The sequence below is a fragment of the Microtus oregoni genome, unplaced genomic scaffold (genome assembly GCF_018167655.1).
Source record: "Microtus oregoni isolate MIOR12 unplaced genomic scaffold, Mior012 000116F_ref0000321, whole genome shotgun sequence".
Lineage (NCBI taxonomy): Eukaryota > Metazoa > Chordata > Mammalia > Rodentia > Cricetidae > Microtus > Microtus oregoni.
This window is the reverse complement of record NW_024544745.1, coordinates 2,123,246-2,139,742: the sequence shown is the minus strand read 5'-3', so window position 1 is coordinate 2,139,742 and position 16,497 is coordinate 2,123,246. Positions and strand designations below refer to the sequence as shown.

Here is a 16,497-nt window from a genome sequence, read left to right as displayed (position 1 = left end):
AAATGGACCTTCAACCAGCATCCTTATAGCTAGTTTTCCAATAGCTCAGCTGGCCTTAATTAGAAGTGGAAATTCCTGCTACTTTGGTAGCCCCTGTTAACAGGAACAATACAAAACGTAAATAGCCACAGAAACGCACATCTGTGCCAACAGTGCTCTGCCCCTCTCTCCAGAGTAGGTCAAAGGGTCAAGAACTCTATCACTAGTCCAAAGCCAAGAAGACATTCCCATGAACTGTTTTTGATAACAGCTCTTACTGTAGACACATCACTATGTCAGTATTACAATAATATTTATTCTACTATGACACATACAGTCAGTGGAAAGGGAAAAATGAATCTTTGCTATGAGTTATGTGAAGTAGACAGACCAAGTAAACAAATTCCTTTTTAATTATTAATTTCTTTAAAAAGCTCCTAGAATACTGAGAGGGGAAAGAAACACATAAGTACTTTCCCCCTGCCCATTTATCAAAGTTGAATCACAATGTACAGTAGCTACATAATTTGTTTATTTCCATAACATGAGGTTTCAGAGTTGAAGATTCTGTCCCTTTCCCTCAGGACTTCAAAAGAACCTTGTTTCCAGTTGTGAAAAAAAAAAAACAGTGAAAAAGGAAATCTAAGAAGTCAAATTCCTCATTCTGCTGTTATGACTTATTCCTTCATCCATTTCAATCATATTTGCTGGGTCATATGCCATAAAATCATTCAATTTTACATACACACACACACAGAGAGAGAGAGAGAGAGAGAGAGAGAGAGAGAGAGAGAGAGAGGAAGAAGAAAACAACTAAACAAAAATAAACACCATACCCATGAGAGGTACCGTACACATATCATGTCCCCCTCTTTATTTACTTTGTGGCTACTTCAGTTTTCTACTAGTAGGAACTCAGACACAATGGGGATAAAAGAGTCTATAGTTCAAAGATGGTTAACACAGGAGGAAGTTAACACCATTGGCTAAAATGAGAACTGGCGATATGCCGTGAAATTTCAATTCATCGTGTCCTTCTATCTCTTATTAGCATGGATAACTGAGAGTGGATGGTATTCTCATTAGTCTTTCTAGAGGCCACCGGGAGATCCTTTTACAGAAAGGCTACTTGGCTGGTGAAACCTGACCTGAAATTTCTTTCTGGCTAAAAAATCTGTTCCATGTCATATGGCGTAGGACTGTGGGCAAAAATCCAAGTTCTTGTTTTAAAAAAGAGTCCTTCCTATCAGCACCTCAGCTTCACAAGTTTTAGCTAAAGGAGACCTTCTGTTTGACTAGGAATATTTTCTGTTTGATCAAGAGTACAAGTTGGGCTCTTGAACATTTAATAATAGAACCAACTTTTTCTCTTGGACAGCATGAGAATATATGTTCAGTGTTAGTACATTTTAGAGATTACAACTGTGAATCGACATAAGAAACATGGATTCAAATTGGTTTAAAGAGTGTTTTATTTAATATATATGTATTTTGAGCTTAGAAAAAAGGACTCTATAAGTAGCTATAACAATCACCTATGATTATCTACAGATTTTAAGATTATGATTGTTTTTCTCACATGTTTATATATTTTCTGAATCTTTATCAGTGAGCATCTATGCTAGAAAAACAACCATACTAATGTAAAGTTTCTTTCAATATCTACAGTTGTTATTAGTCTAATAGTCAATTAACTAATGTTACTAAATGTTAAATAAAATAGATGGACCACATTGTCTCATCATTTCTGAAAGATAGTTATTTCATTATTACTTAATTTCTGCCATATTCCTTTACAGATTGTGTGGTGGTTTGAAAGAAAATGGCCCACAAAGGGAGTGGTACTATTAGGAGGTGTGGCCTTGCTCAAGTAGGTGTGTTACCGTTGGGGCTGGCTTTTAGGCCTTTTTTGCTCAAGCTTCTCTCAGTGTAACAATCAATTGACTTCCTGTTGTCCGTAAATTGTAGCATTCTCAGCTCCAGCACCACATCTACCTGCACACTGCCATGCTCCCTGCTGTGATGAGAAGGAACTGTACCTCTGAAGCTATAAGCAAGCCATCTCAATTAAATGTTTCTCTTATAAGAGTTGCCATGATCATGGTGTCTCTTCACAGCAATGAATCCAATACTAGGACAGATGGATAATAAAGAAATACTAGCCAGGTGGTGGTGGTGCACACCTTTAATGCCAGCACTCGGGAGGCAGAGGCAGGCAGATCTCTGTAAGTTTGAAGCCAGCCTGGTCTACAAGAGCTAGTTCCAGGACAGCCCCAAAGCTACAGAGAAAGCCTGTCTCGAATCCCGCCCCCCACAATAAAAAAGCAAACAAAGAATTCCTCTTTATATTATGTGGCACAGCTAACAGCTGTTCTCCTTGTACCACACCGAATATGCTTTATTTGAGCATCTCATGATCAATACAGCTTAAGTAGACGGGAGACAAGACTACTCTATAGATGTTACTGTTACTTTTCAACAAACCTGAAGTTGCTCTCTTTTTTACTGAGAAGGTGCAAGCCAAATTTCGAAAAAGGATGCTCTAATCTATCTTACGACATGCTAACTGTATCTACTCGTTCTTCTTTACATGGCCTAGATTTCATTTCATCTTTAAAAATCATTACGTTCTTCTATGTCGTCTTTCATCTCTAAACATATTCAATATTTTTGGAAGTAGTCAAGCTATAAATCTTAAATGAATAAAATTCTCTTCAGAGTGACTTTGTGATATGATTAAAAGTCCAGGTGGTTTGTGCAAAATAAAATACACCAAACCAAAGTCATAGTTTCTCTTGCCTCATCCCCACAGAACCTACTCTCATGTTTTGTTCTGTCCAGAATGTAAGAATTCTACCCAGGAACATACTTTTAATCTTTCTTATTTAGGGTTCTGAATAATTTTCATCTGAGCCTGCCTTTTGAGAATTGAAATTTTATTTTTATTTGTGTCTATATCTTTATGTGTGTATGAATATATATGGCATATGTGTGTGATATACACATGTGATACAAATGTGTGCAGTGGGAAGTCTGGCCTCCTCCAACAAGTGTGCGCATGTATGTGTGCACAGGCATGCCTAGATCACGGAGGCCAGAGGAAGACATTGGGAGTCTTGTTCTATAACTCTCTGACATATTCTTTTGAGACACAGTCTTTCAGTGAATGTGGAGTTAGGTTGACAGCTCTCAAGTCACAGACTACTACTATCTTTGTCCACACATTGCTGTGGTTACAGACATACATGACCACACCTGGGTTTTTACATGAGTTACTAAGGATTCAAACTCAAGGCATCATTCTTGTTCAGCCAACAGTCTTCCTCATCGTGTGAGTCTCCAGCCCCGGCCTCAGTCTTTTTGTTGTTATTATTGCTGTAGTGGTATTGGAGATGAACTCAGAGCCTTGTACCTGCTGGGTGCTCACTTTACCTCTGAATTCTATCCTCAGACTTTGGTTCAAGTCCCAAAGGGTACATGCCTCTCTTAAGGAAACATAGTTACAAAGGCCTTTATTCATTCACTTAGATCATCACTCATATATTAAGTTGTTGCCACATGTAAAAAGCTGGGCTTAATTTCAAGAAAATGAACTGGCTTATTCAAAGAATTTCCAGAGGCAAATTGGTATAGGGAAGAGAATATTGTCTTTGGAGATCTGGGCTTTAGTTCTAACTCTGGCTGGCATTCACAGCAACCTGTCTTTGCATCAAGTTAGTTGGTCCCATTTTGTTTCTATTTTTCATCTCAAGATTTAGTGGACCACGTAATTTGATTTTTTAAAAATGCTTCTATAATGGCTATCATTTATTGAAAGTTAATCTTATCCCAGACAATATGGAAACGATTCTGCTGACTCTGATGGCTGATCTTGACCATCAACTTGATGGGGTTTAGAAATACTCTGAAAACAAATCTCTGGGATCCCTATGATGGGCTTTTTGATGAGTTTAACCAGTGTGAGAAGAACTCTCCTAACTGAGGGCAGCACTATCCCATGGGCTCCAGTCCCCATCTGAGTGAACAGGAGAAAGGGTGCTGAGTAGCAGCATTGGTCCCTCTCTGCTTCCTGAGCACACACTCCGTGTGACCAGTTGCCTTGCATCCCTGCTGCCCGGTCCAACTTGCGGCGATGGACCATACTCTTGAGTCAAAGAAAGGCTTTCTTCCCTAACCTTGCTTCTTCTGTCAGGTATTTTATCACAGCAGGGGGGGGAAGCAATCCAATGGGGATTACTCTTTCTTCCATTGCAGTGATTAGGAAAATTGATGATCTAGAGGGTACCATTCCCCAAGTACAGAAGATAGCTGTAAATCAACAGGTTGAGTCTAGGCTAATCTCAAAGTCACCATGCTCCCATATCATAAAAAAATCCAAAATTTACTTTGAAAAATATTAAGCTGTCTGGGGATTAAGACAAGGCTCCTATCTCCTGAATAAGCTGGGAGTTGGGTTGGGGTAAAGAGCAGTGCATGGGGGATGGGAACATGAGGGATCAGGTTGGAAGGGTTGGGGGTGGTACGGAGAGGGAGAGCAATGAAAGAGATATCTTGATAGAGGGGATCATTACGGGTTTAGGGAGAAACCTGGTGCCAGTGAAACTCCGAAGAATTCACAAGGATGACCCCCAGCTAAAACTCCTAGCAATAGCAGAGAGGGTACCTGACTGACAGGCTCTTTGCATGTGGGTGACAGTTGTGTGGCTTGGTGTGTTTGTGGGGCCTGTGTAAGTGGGACCAGGACCTGTCTCTGGCACATGAGCTAGTTTTTTGGTACCCACTCCCTATGGTGGGATGCCATGCTCAGTCTTAGTGCAGGGGGAGGAGCTTGATCCTGCTTCAATTTGATACCCAGGCTTTGTTGACTTCCCAGGGGAGGCCTTTTCCTTTCTGACCAATGGATGGGGTGGGGTAGAAAGGAGGTGGGGGAAGGGAATGGGAGGAGAGGAGGGAGCAGAAACTGTGGCTGGCACGTAAAATAAATAAATTTTAAAATAAAATTAAAAGAAGAAAGTGCTCACTATGTCAGCCCAGGCTGGCTGTAACTCACTTAAACTCAGTCTTTCTAGTGCTGAAATTACAGACACATGTACCATGCCTGATAAAACGTACCTGATTTTATGGTCCCTTTTCTTCTTTCTCTTTCATCTACACAAACTTTGATAGGTATCACTCCCTTTATTGCTTCTTCTTAATTGCTAATAATCACGTGAAATGCTGGGGCGATCCTAGAAAACTTGTGCTTCTATTTCTGGCTTTCACCAGAGATACAGCAGATGCCTGCAAGGCCACAAATTGCCTATGTCCAACTTGCTAATCCTCTTCCTTCTCTTTCTATGCTGGTGGCTTTCTTTTCCTTTCCTGAGAATTCTAAAGTCCCATTTTACTTAATCCAAGCATAAATGTTTGTAGGCTTTAGTTTGGAGGAGAGAAATGAGTGAGAATCTAGTCTCTCAGAGATCCAGTTTACTTTTACAGGGCAGGAATGGATCCATGTGCCACATTCTTGTCTCCAGAAACTCTGCCAGACTAGTCTGCTTCGTTAGAAACATATAATAAAATATTCTTCACAACTCAGTTCTTCAAGTTCACTTTGATCAATACTTCATTACCTTAGTTAGAGCTGCCAAAGGGGGCAAACTTGTCAGCCCATTTGTCCCATATTTGCATGAATATTATGCTGTGAATGTTACGCTCCTTTGAACTTCAAAAGAGCTTCCTGGCCTCATTGACTACAACTTTAACAACAGAGCATAATGGAGTTATAGAAAGATCTGTTCCTGGCTAAAGACCTCAAACTTTGCTGATGCTGGACAGTAGCAAACTTTTGCATAAGCAACAAATGGCTCATTTAGCCATTCCAGTGCACTATCAGTATTTCCTGGTGTCCTTAGTCTGTCTTCCTGCTTGTGAAAGCGACGATAACTTTGGCTAATTAGCTAGCAGCAAGTGGCAACACAAGCCTTCAGCACGCCTTGTGAGAAAGAGTTTTCTGCATACAAAGCATTTTTCTTAAAATCCTTTGTGTTGCCACAGCAATTGCGGGAAGATCTCGGACCATCAGGGTACCTCACATGCATCCCACCCTGGCTGTTCCAGAAAGGAGAGCAAACAAGCTCCTGAACTTAAAAGATTCTATTCTGACCAGCACCTGAAAAATCAAAAACTGAGGCTTCCTCGAGTAAAAAGACAGACAGTATGAGCAGATGAAAAGCTTAACACTTCTATATTTGGACATTTTCTCCGCTCTATAAAATTTAAAAATAATCATCCTTTTCATGTACTCTTATGCCTTCCTTTCTGTACTAGACAGTAAAATGTAAAATATGTCTCTTTACCTTGAAGAACTTTTTCCCCTTTAAAAATACAGTAATTTCCACTCGTAGAAATTCTGGAATAGTTAATATAAAATGATCATAAACAGTTCTTACAGATCTACCATCCAGAGGCTTAAAAAGTAATTCTCAATTGCATCCCATAAATGAGTCTAAATTTCACATGGAACAGAGAAATATGGATAAACTCCAAAAGAAAATGCAATAATATATGGTGGGAGAGATCTTCCAGGAAATTCAGTAGCCACAGAGGAAAGGAATACAGCTCTGACGATGCAGAATTTTAAAATTCATATACAAATACAACTTGCACAAGCACTATTTGAAATGACAAAAATAATATTTTAGACATAAATAAGCTCAAAAGAAAAACGTAATTAAGAAGTTTAATTAATCCAAAATGTTATTGAAAAGATCACATAGGAATAGGAAAATATCAAGGCAAAATGAAATAGAATTGAGATGATCCTCCAATATAAAGATTAATAACACTTTGGTAAAAGAATTATAATAAACATTCACCCATAGGTAGCAGCAACTTAATGAAGAGCAATTTGACAGCAGTTATCCAGATCAAAACAGAAAATACCCTTTAACTAAAAATTCTTCACAACTACATCCATTAGCATCTGAAGGGTTTCACTAATACCCTTAATTTGTAACGTCAAAAACTAAAAGCAACATATACACCACAAGTAGGAGGCTGGTTAGTTAAACAATGGAACATACATGCAGTTGAAAATGATGTAGGCATTAAAAAGATAAGACGTTGTTAAGAAATGTTTTGACATCTAGGCATTAAAAAGATAAGACATTGTTGTTAAGAAATGTTTTGACATGACCTGGATGGATAGCATGTATATACTTATCTTTCTGAGGTATAATTTAAGAAAAAAAATTATAGGGCTACCAATTTTTCACAGAGATGAATTTGTAATACAGTAATTGGATCATTTATGGAACATTTTCCATTGAATTGTTATTTCCACTGTTCCTAACTTGTTGTTAAAGTATCAATATAAATGTCTGTGCATGAACACTCACATGTGTGAATCATACATGAAGCATACACTACAAGATTTCCTCTTTTAGTAAAGATTTTACTTCGCGTATTTTGGTTTGGGTGCAGCCAGGTGAAATGGCAGTAAAGAATGACCACTATGGTGGCCTCACCATCTAACTACAATCTGAAATATTAGATCAAAACCAGTGTCTTTACATAATTACTGTGACACCAACCAAATATTAAAAAGGCTTGGGACCAAATAGACACAAGGAAACATTAGAGAGTATCGGTTCAGGGCTCATAAATCTTCTTTCTTTGCTTTGTCAACAAAGCTCCAAGTTTTATGGATAATATTCCTCAATACTTTGTAAGTATGGAAGACCTCCAAGTAGAGATGGTCTATTGAGAGTTACAATATCCCCCATGAGGCCATCAGCAACACAGGCTATAAGGGAAGTGTCTTTCTAAGAGGCCAGGAATTTTTATTCCCCACTGATTGTGAACGGATTTAAGAAGGAACAGACATTTCTATCACATGAACTTAAATAAGAGGAAATTACGCTGATAGGGACTACTCTGTGATGGCCGGGAAAGTGAGTAATATGAGAAGTACAAGGGGAGAGGCTGATTCAAGTTTCCTTTCACAGCCTGCCCCCGAATTGTCTTCCATTTGTGCCTCAGTCATGCTAGATAGCACTACAGATCACTGATGTTTAAGTTGCTTATCAAATGCACTTTTTCTCCTAGGAAGAAGAGTGCTGGCTGTAAAAATCATTGCGGGCCAGAAACGCTCTTAATGATAATAGAGGCTTGGTTCTGCCCTCCACGCGAACAAGCCTTCTGCCTGCCATATTTAGTTCTACATATAGAAGAGATAAATGTTTAAGTGATGGGATTCAGATGCTGCTACAGCTCCTACCAAGAACATTTGCAGTTCTTTCTCATGAATAAGTTCAGTGGAGAACAGAATATGCCCCCGTTGGACCAATTCCACTTTGTCCTTCTTCTTCCTTCTTTTTTTCTATGTAGCTCTAAAAGGAATCAAAGCTCATTTTCCCCCTCAAATTTAGAGCTAGCATACACCTCAGAAGTGGCTCTAAATGGCCACAAGAAGTTGAGGTGTACATTGTTCAAATGCAGCAGAGAGCTTGTAATAAGAACAGATAAGTCGGTGACAGCAAGTATGTGTGTTTTGGGGAGATAATTACACCTCTCTCTCTTTCGCTCGCTCTCTCTTTCTCTCTCTCTCTCTCTCTCTCTCTCACACACACACACACACACAGAGAGAGAGAGAGAGAGAGAGAGAGAGAGAGAGAGAGAGAGCGCTCTTGCCACCTCTGTTTCCTCTAATGTGTTAGCCCATATGCATCGCTGATTTTCTAGAACTATTCCTTGGGTTTGTGTGGACATTCCTTTCAATAAATGACTTCTAATTTCCTAACAGTTCTTGGAAGCTAAATTTCATCACTGGGTTTGAACCCAGTTTTTACATTGATTTTCAGTATTAGGGATATGCAAGGCCTGCCTTTCTTTGCTTTTTTGTTTTGTTTTGTTTTTGTTTTACTCTTTTCCATAAACTAAAACTTTCACTGAAGAGTTTGAAAATGGGAAAAAATCCAGATCATCTGTCAGATATTTTTAGAGTTATGTAAAATGGAATATTTGTACAGTTGAGAACAGGAAAGTGGAAATGTGTCATGTGTTCTTTAGATGAAAACTATATGATAATCAGAAAACAGCCTCAAGTTTAGTTGGCCTGATTCAAAGCTCTCATCATTTTATCAATTCATGCATAAATCAGTAACAGTTACTTTTTTCTCATAGAATAGCACCATGGCCACATTTGAGCTAGTCATAATCCCCACAGATTATGAGCACGGGTTCAAAGAGATGTGATGAATTTGAGATATTTTTTAAATGCAAGACACTTACGTTTTACTTGCTCTGTTTTGCTTCCTTCTAGGAAAATAAAGAATAAAAACAAGGAGACTATATATTTCAAGCCTCCCATTTTCCACTTTTTTCTTCTTTGAACTACTGCAAAATGCAATTCAGAGACTCCGAGGAGTGATGGACTAAACCTGTTGAGAAGAAAGCAGAAAGAAGTAATAAAAATAGATCCCTTTGAATTGATGGCATGAGTGATACTTAGGTTTCTAACTTACTAGAAAAAACATGTTGTAGAATGTACCGGAGTGCAGGCATTGTTTGCAGAAGACAAAGGACTTGCCTCTTCTGTCTTATAAAGATTATGGAAGGAAATTCACATGAGATGAGTACATATTCCTGTCCAACACTGAGGCTAAATCCTTACAAGCAAGTCATAGAAAAAGAAAATTTGAAATCTTTTCTAAAGAAATTAAAATTGATTTCTCAGGACATTTTATTGTTGGTGGGTAGAGAGAGAGAATCGTGAAACTATAGCTTATAAAAGGGCAGTTTCAGCAAACAATGTTCAAGTAGCGAGCATTCGCCTGCAATGATTTCTGAAATGCAAGCTTACTAGTCTTAGTTAGCTTCAGACTAATGTTATCATTAACACTTTAAGGGTCCTTCCTCGATCACTGTTTCTCTTGTATCTTCTAGGAGATCTAAAAGAATCTTCACTATGAGTGCTTATGTTGGAAAAGGTAGATGTAATTCAATAATGGATGCAATCCAACATCTGAGAAGTTTCATTGCTTAGAAATAGTGCAGACATATTCCTTTCCATGAAGTCCATTGTGAAAGGATATGTAAAATGGGTAATTTTAAAAGAAAATAAGCAAATTTCAACAATGATTCATTCAATTTGTCCCACCATGCAAGAGGCTGTTAAAACAACCACAATTCTTTAAAAATAGGCATTGGTGGGAAGGATTGAAATCTTCAGCTTTTGAAGACTTAAAACACAGAAATTTGCTCACATCCTGTCACGACTAGTTCCTTGGACTTTGGAGTTTACAAAATTCTTCCAACAAGCGATTGGAAAATATTTAAATCTTCTAGAAGCATTGCATTCAATTAGTGGTTAATCCTAAGTAGGAACTTAAACACCGTGGTGTTTTCAGAGAATCCAATGTAGATGTTCATTTTAGAGAACTGAATCTCTTTGGGCTCTAAAGTGGATGTCACAGCTTTTACTTTAAATGCTTATGAAACTGTCACGATCATTAAAAAATCCATTGTTTCGGCCCAGCCCAGTCTCGTGGTGCATGCTTACATTCCCAGTAGGCACGAGGATCACTCCAAGTTCAAGGCCAGTAGGGCTACACAGGGATAGTTTGTAAAAAAAAAAAAATGCAGATTACGAATACATGCACACCTGAGAACAAACTGATCCTAGAGAATTATTTGTGCTGTTAGGCCTATTTTTAGCACCCATCTACTTTCTTTCTCAGCTCTCTTAGTATATTATGAAAGGTTCAAATTTTCCTCGAGCACATTCCCAGCCTTACTGAAGACTCAGTTTTAATGCTTTCGTCTGTTCTGTATGTTTCCAATCCACTTTCAGTCATTCAGAACATCACGTTGAGGGTTACTAGATCCCTCTGAAACAAAGCATTTTTATTAACACTTTTACACAGCCACCCACCTCAACAGAGTTCTTCCTGGACCTCCAAGCCTCCCAAAGACAAAGATTTTTAACTGTTTTAACTGTTGAAATCTAATTTATCACAATCATATATGGCTCTCAGGAGGTACTTCTGAAACCATGGCTTTTGAGTCTCCCCATGCAAGAATCAACGGGGTTGTTTTTCTTGTACAATGGTTGGGCGATTTGGTGAACAGTAGCATTGCTTCATAACTCAAGTTGGCAAGAAAATGGCCCTTAGAATTTTTGCTTTTTTTGGGTCTCAACTAATGTTATGAGCAAACAGGAAAGTTGGTGAGTAGAGAGTAATTAATCTCTTTTGGCATTCCTGTCATCTATGTGGCCTCCCAGGAGGTGATGGAGCACATCAGAAAAGGAATCGTTTCATAAATATTCACTTAAGATTTACAAGATCCTGAAGTCTTGCCTTTGTATTTTGTGCAGAAATATGAACTGAGAAGGGTTCCCTCTCCAGGGCTTTTCATTTATTCTATTTCTCTTTATTCCTTTACCTTTCAATTTGGGAGCAGGGATTGTAGGAGACATTTGTTGGGACTACAGCAAGAAACATAAGCATCACTCAGGAATCACTGGATTCTTATTCCTGCAAAGAGCCAAAATGTCCCTAATTTTTCAAATTATACTTTGACCCAGTTAACTGGAGTTATTTCTGCGTTAACTCTCTGCTTCACGCAGACTGCTGTGCTATTGAACTTGCAATGGTTCTTTGACAGGTTACTTAGAATTGTAACCACTGCCGGGTTAGGGTGGGGACAGAAGATCCAGGACCCAAGAAGAAAGGAACAAAGAAAGCAAAATCCTGCAAACAACCCTGGCGGCAAGGATGGGGTGGGGGAGTGTGTGGGCTTTCCAAGAGATGGAGAAATGTGTCAGACACCCAGGGAACTGCATCTATTGAGGTGCCTCTAGGAAACGGGGGTTCACACTGTTCATCTGCTTCGAGCAAAGAGACCAATTGCTCCGTGCTCAGCTGTAACTGCAAGACCATCTGGGTCCACTCCCAAAACAGATCTCCTGAGCAGAGCAGACTCAGAGGCATCCCTAAAGAAAAGTCAACCAATACATAGTTGTCAGGCAGCTCCTCCTCACACCTGACAGTGTCTAAGGCTCAGGGCGAAGCTTGACTGACCTTGTAATTTCAGTCAATATCATCTGAGGGGTATCCCCTTGGGTAGCAAAGTTCTTTCTGACAAGCAATAAGAAAGATACTGGAGACTCCCATCCTTGTCCATCTGCTGAAATCCTCTGGTCACACTACCACCCAAAACCAGAAGCTCAGTTAACTCCTGCTGGGTTACCCAAGAGAGATGAGAGTGGGAGTCCAAGGTATCTCTTTTCAGAGTCAGGCCTTCATCACTGCTTACGACTAAGAACGCCTTGGGTTTGGGCTTATAAAACGCCTTCCAATCTAGAATTGCATTTTATTCCATACAATTAAACCTTCAAACTCAGGGGGCTGCAGAGAGAGAGAGAGAGAAGGAAATCAGGGTTGAGTTAGTGGCAGGGCTGGAAGGTATGCTTTCCAGGCCCTGAAATCAAGCAATTCTATTTTGTTTCCTGAGCCTAGTGCCTCAAACTCTGATCCCAGAGGTCTGGGTCTGGAGAAAAAAAAAAAAACGGTGTGTGTGTGTGTGTGTGTGTGTGTGTGTGTGTGTGTGTGTGTGTGTGTAGGATGCCCAGAAAAGACGGAAGCTTCTCCTTCATCCACCCTGTTTATTTAACTTACTGTGAATCAGTCCACAGCACTTCACTAAAGGAGCAATACCCTCTTTCCTGCACACATGTAGTCATAAAGCAAAGTATAGACCCTGTAGGTACTTGGCACAGAGTGCCTGTACCGCCTTTGGAAGTCTAAGAAGTACCAGAGCAAGGAGAAATTCGGGCCAAACAGGGAACAGCAAGTTGCAGGTTCAAATCCCCAGTCCCGAGTGTGTCTCATGGGGTATCTAGGGTTCTACCTTTATTCCATCAGCAAGACCATAAAACTGGTTGGGATGGCAAGTCACAGAGTTCAAGGTGCCCTGTGGGAACGTCTAGGGATAGTTCCAGCCAACAGAATGCACCCCACCTGTGAAAGGTTGGAAAGCAAGGCAGGGGTGGGGTGAAAGGCGGCAGGGCACTGCTTACTGACCTGGGCACTGGCTTCCTCCTTCTGCCACGCTTGCACAAGCTCTGAGTTCCCTGGGGCGCTCCTCCGAGGTCTGGGGCTCGCAGGTTGTGGCGAGAGCTTGAGAGCGCGCGAGGGGGGAGGGGGGACTCAGAAGTGGGTGGGAGGAAAAACATCACCGCCCTCGCACCACGAGGGAGCAGAGGCTCGTTTGGCTCCAGGGGGCAGAGCCAAGGCGCGGGCGCGGCGGCCCGGGGCCACCTGCCCGCCCGCCTGTCAGCTCCCCACTTGGCCGGGCAGCCTGGCGCTGGCGGGAAGTCCTCCAGCGAGCAGCCCAGTTTCTGCTAGCACGCACTCCTTCTTGGGCCGGGCAAAGGGCTTTATTCCTACACCCCAGACCTGAAAGTTACAAAACGGGGAGAAAGTGTGAGGCTCAGCCGGCACTTTCCCATCACGCAGCGCCCCCACCACACACCCCTCCTTTGGCTAGTACAGCGTTGGGGTCTTAAAGGGACCGCACATCTTCTGCAGCCCGTCCTCCTCCTCTGCATTGGATGCTCTGAAGAGCTCCCCACTCCTGATGAAAGTCCTGAAGACCCCAAACTCTGGCTATCCATGGCTCCTCTGCCTAGATGCCCCGCACCTTCTTTCATGAGGTCTCTGCACCTGGTCTGTTTCTGAGCCTGAGGTCTGTGTGCAAGTTGAAGGGACCTCAGCAGTTACGCCCTAAGACACATCATTTCTAGCCATTTCTCATAGCTTTACTGTGTCAAGTGACAAAACCTTGATGTTTTAAAGGGGGTGATGAGGATAAGAGATAAGGCAGAAGAGACTGAGGACTCAAGAGATCTTGCTTCTGACACAAAGAGATCAAACTCTCAATCCCTGCGGAAAAACAACTTGAAGTGATCTATCACCACAGCTGTTTCAGCAGACCTGAAGACTTCATATTGGACTAAGGACTTGATTTTCAAAAATTCCAATAGCACCCCTGAGGAATGTTTCCGGAGCTCCCAGACACACTACTACTGATGTGTGTTTCTGTGATACAGTTATAAAGATTCGTCAGAATCCTCGAAAACTCGCTGAAGCATATTCTTGACAGACAGTACCCATTTGTACTTTGAGCGACGAAATTTAGAGGAAAGACGAAGGGTGTTTTGTCCATGAACTGAATAATACTGATATTCTAAACATCTGTGCTCTGCTTTATGGCTTCAAGTGTGCCTTCAGTGTACTACATCAATATTACTATTTAAAACACTCACATTTTTCTTATCATCTAAACTATCAGTGGCCTCAATTATGAGGTGTTGGGGACCTTCAGTGCCATTCAGATCATCTTCTTCATTCACAGAATTGGAAACTGATACTACCAGTGGATCGATGCTAGATGTAGTCACACAGCTAGTAAATGACATATATGAAATTCTAGTTTATCTATCCTGTTTCTTAAATAACTGCACTTTATTATCTCCATTCTATAGATGGAAATACAATTGATGCTCTATGAAATTGTGGTTAGCCAAAAGCAAGCAAGCAAACAAACAAAAATCCACATTTTGGGAGCAAGGAACAAATGAAAATGGAGACAAGAATAATTGTCCCTGGAAGGAAGCCTTCTTTTTCTACCTAGTTAAGCATTAATATCATTCAACCAGGCCTGGCATTGCTGGAGATGTTTACTTCATTGTTAACAAAAGAGAGATGCCCTTTCTGAGATGTTGCCTGGGGGCTTAAAATGTCTAGCTCCATTCTGTAGCCATACATCTGTAGCCATATGTTGCCACGTGCATTCAATTTGGCTGTAGTAAATTAGCTTGAACTTGGAGATTTGTTGCCTTATAACTGTTTCTGTGCCATTTAATATGCTAATATTTTGTATCACTAAACAGAGTTCTTCAAGGCCTAGAACTGGTTGTTCAATTTCCTTTGTAATAGTGCTCCAGCTCTGATCATCCCGTCCAATATGTTTACAGGCATATTCAGGAAAATTGGTTTCAAGAAACAGGACAGTCATGGATCCTAGCATTTGAAATAAATGGACTCACCGAGATTTAAAACCTCATCTAGCTGGCTGAAACCACTCACTCTTGCTGGTTGATATAGTATCTAGATTACTGCTTGATAAAATATCCCCACACTTAGTGGCTTAAAGCAAGTTATCATTGTCAATTGGTTCTACTTAATTAGTTCTATTGAATCCACTCAAGATCGTTTATACATTTTTTTGGCAACAGTAAATGTGGCTGCCGTAATTCCCTGAGCAATTCTTTATTGGTATAAATGCTGTGGTCCTTGTTTTAGCTCTGGTTTAAATGTAGCCTTTCTACCAGTTCTTTTCCAACTTAAGCTGATTGCTATCTACACACTTTATTTTCTTTATTTAGCAAATGGAAATGGGATCACAAATAATCTCATACTCATTTTAGACTTATTGTTTTCTATATGATTGTTGATTCATTTTCAGTTGTAAAAACTTATTCAGAAGAATCTAGAATCACCTACTTTCCCCTCATACTAAATATCATGCATTACTATAGTTATCATCACAGCCCAAAATTGGCATTTTGACATCCCTTTACCTTACTCTGTTTCAACAGTTTTAAAGGTAGTTATTTATCTGGTATGCAATTCTATGAAATTTTATATCTGCAGATTCATATCACCACCACCACCACAGTCAAGATATAGAATGCTGCCACCACCACAGTGATTCTGTCATTGCTTTAGTCACATCCATTGTCTTCCCTCCTACACCTATCTTTGGCAAAAAGAAACTGTTCTTTGTGTCAATAATTTTATCACTGAAGAATATTACATGGGATCAGACAGTATGTAATATTTTGGAAGCAAATTTTTCCCTAAGATTATCCACTAGAAGAAAATTCAACTTATTCTACCTACCAATAGCCTGATTCTCTTACGATTGCACAATATTCTACAATATGGTTAAATCTGTGTGATCACTCATTGAAGGGCTGATTTTAAATTTGTGTTATTACAAAAATTTGCTACAAATATTTTTCTACAATGTTCGTATAAAGAGCATTAAATTGCTCTAGCATAAATGGCCAAGAGTGAAATTCTTGTTTGTTTGGCAGCTGCACATTTAATTGTATAAGAACTGCCTAATTCTTTTTAGAGCAACTTTACTTTTTTTTTAAAATATGCCCATTGCCAGTGTGTGTGAGATACAGATTATGTGTGTTTCTCCTGCTGCTATTATTTTTATTTATTTATTCTAGTAGATGTGTTCTTATATCTAATGTTGGTTTTAATTGTATTTCCCTAATATCTAATGGTATTTTTGTCTTTTTGTTGTTTTAAGATTTAACCCCATTTGTTGCTCAGTATAACCTCAAACTTAGTATCTTTTTGCTTTAATTTCCAAAGCATTAAAATCACAGTTATGCATCATGACAGCTGACTTTAATGTCTAATGATATCTATCATCCTGTCATGTGCTTATTTG

General features: G+C 39.9%; 1 protein-coding gene across 1 annotated transcript in view; it reads right to left on the bottom strand.

Moving 5' to 3' along the window:
- Chrdl1 (chordin like 1) overlaps positions 1 to 13,150 on the bottom strand; it is a 111,953-nt gene extending 98,803 nt beyond the window's left edge. The window contains exons 1-2 of the mRNA XM_041645762.1: positions 13,047 to 13,150; positions 9,253 to 9,401 (exon numbers count right to left, since the gene is read on the bottom strand). Coding sequence (XP_041501696.1) covers positions 9,253 to 9,331 — 79 coding nt within the window. The 5' untranslated portion in view covers positions 9,332 to 9,401; positions 13,047 to 13,150. The remainder of the gene's footprint in view (positions 1 to 9,252; positions 9,402 to 13,046) is intronic.
- Between the last annotated feature and the right edge of the window lie 3,347 nt (positions 13,151 to 16,497).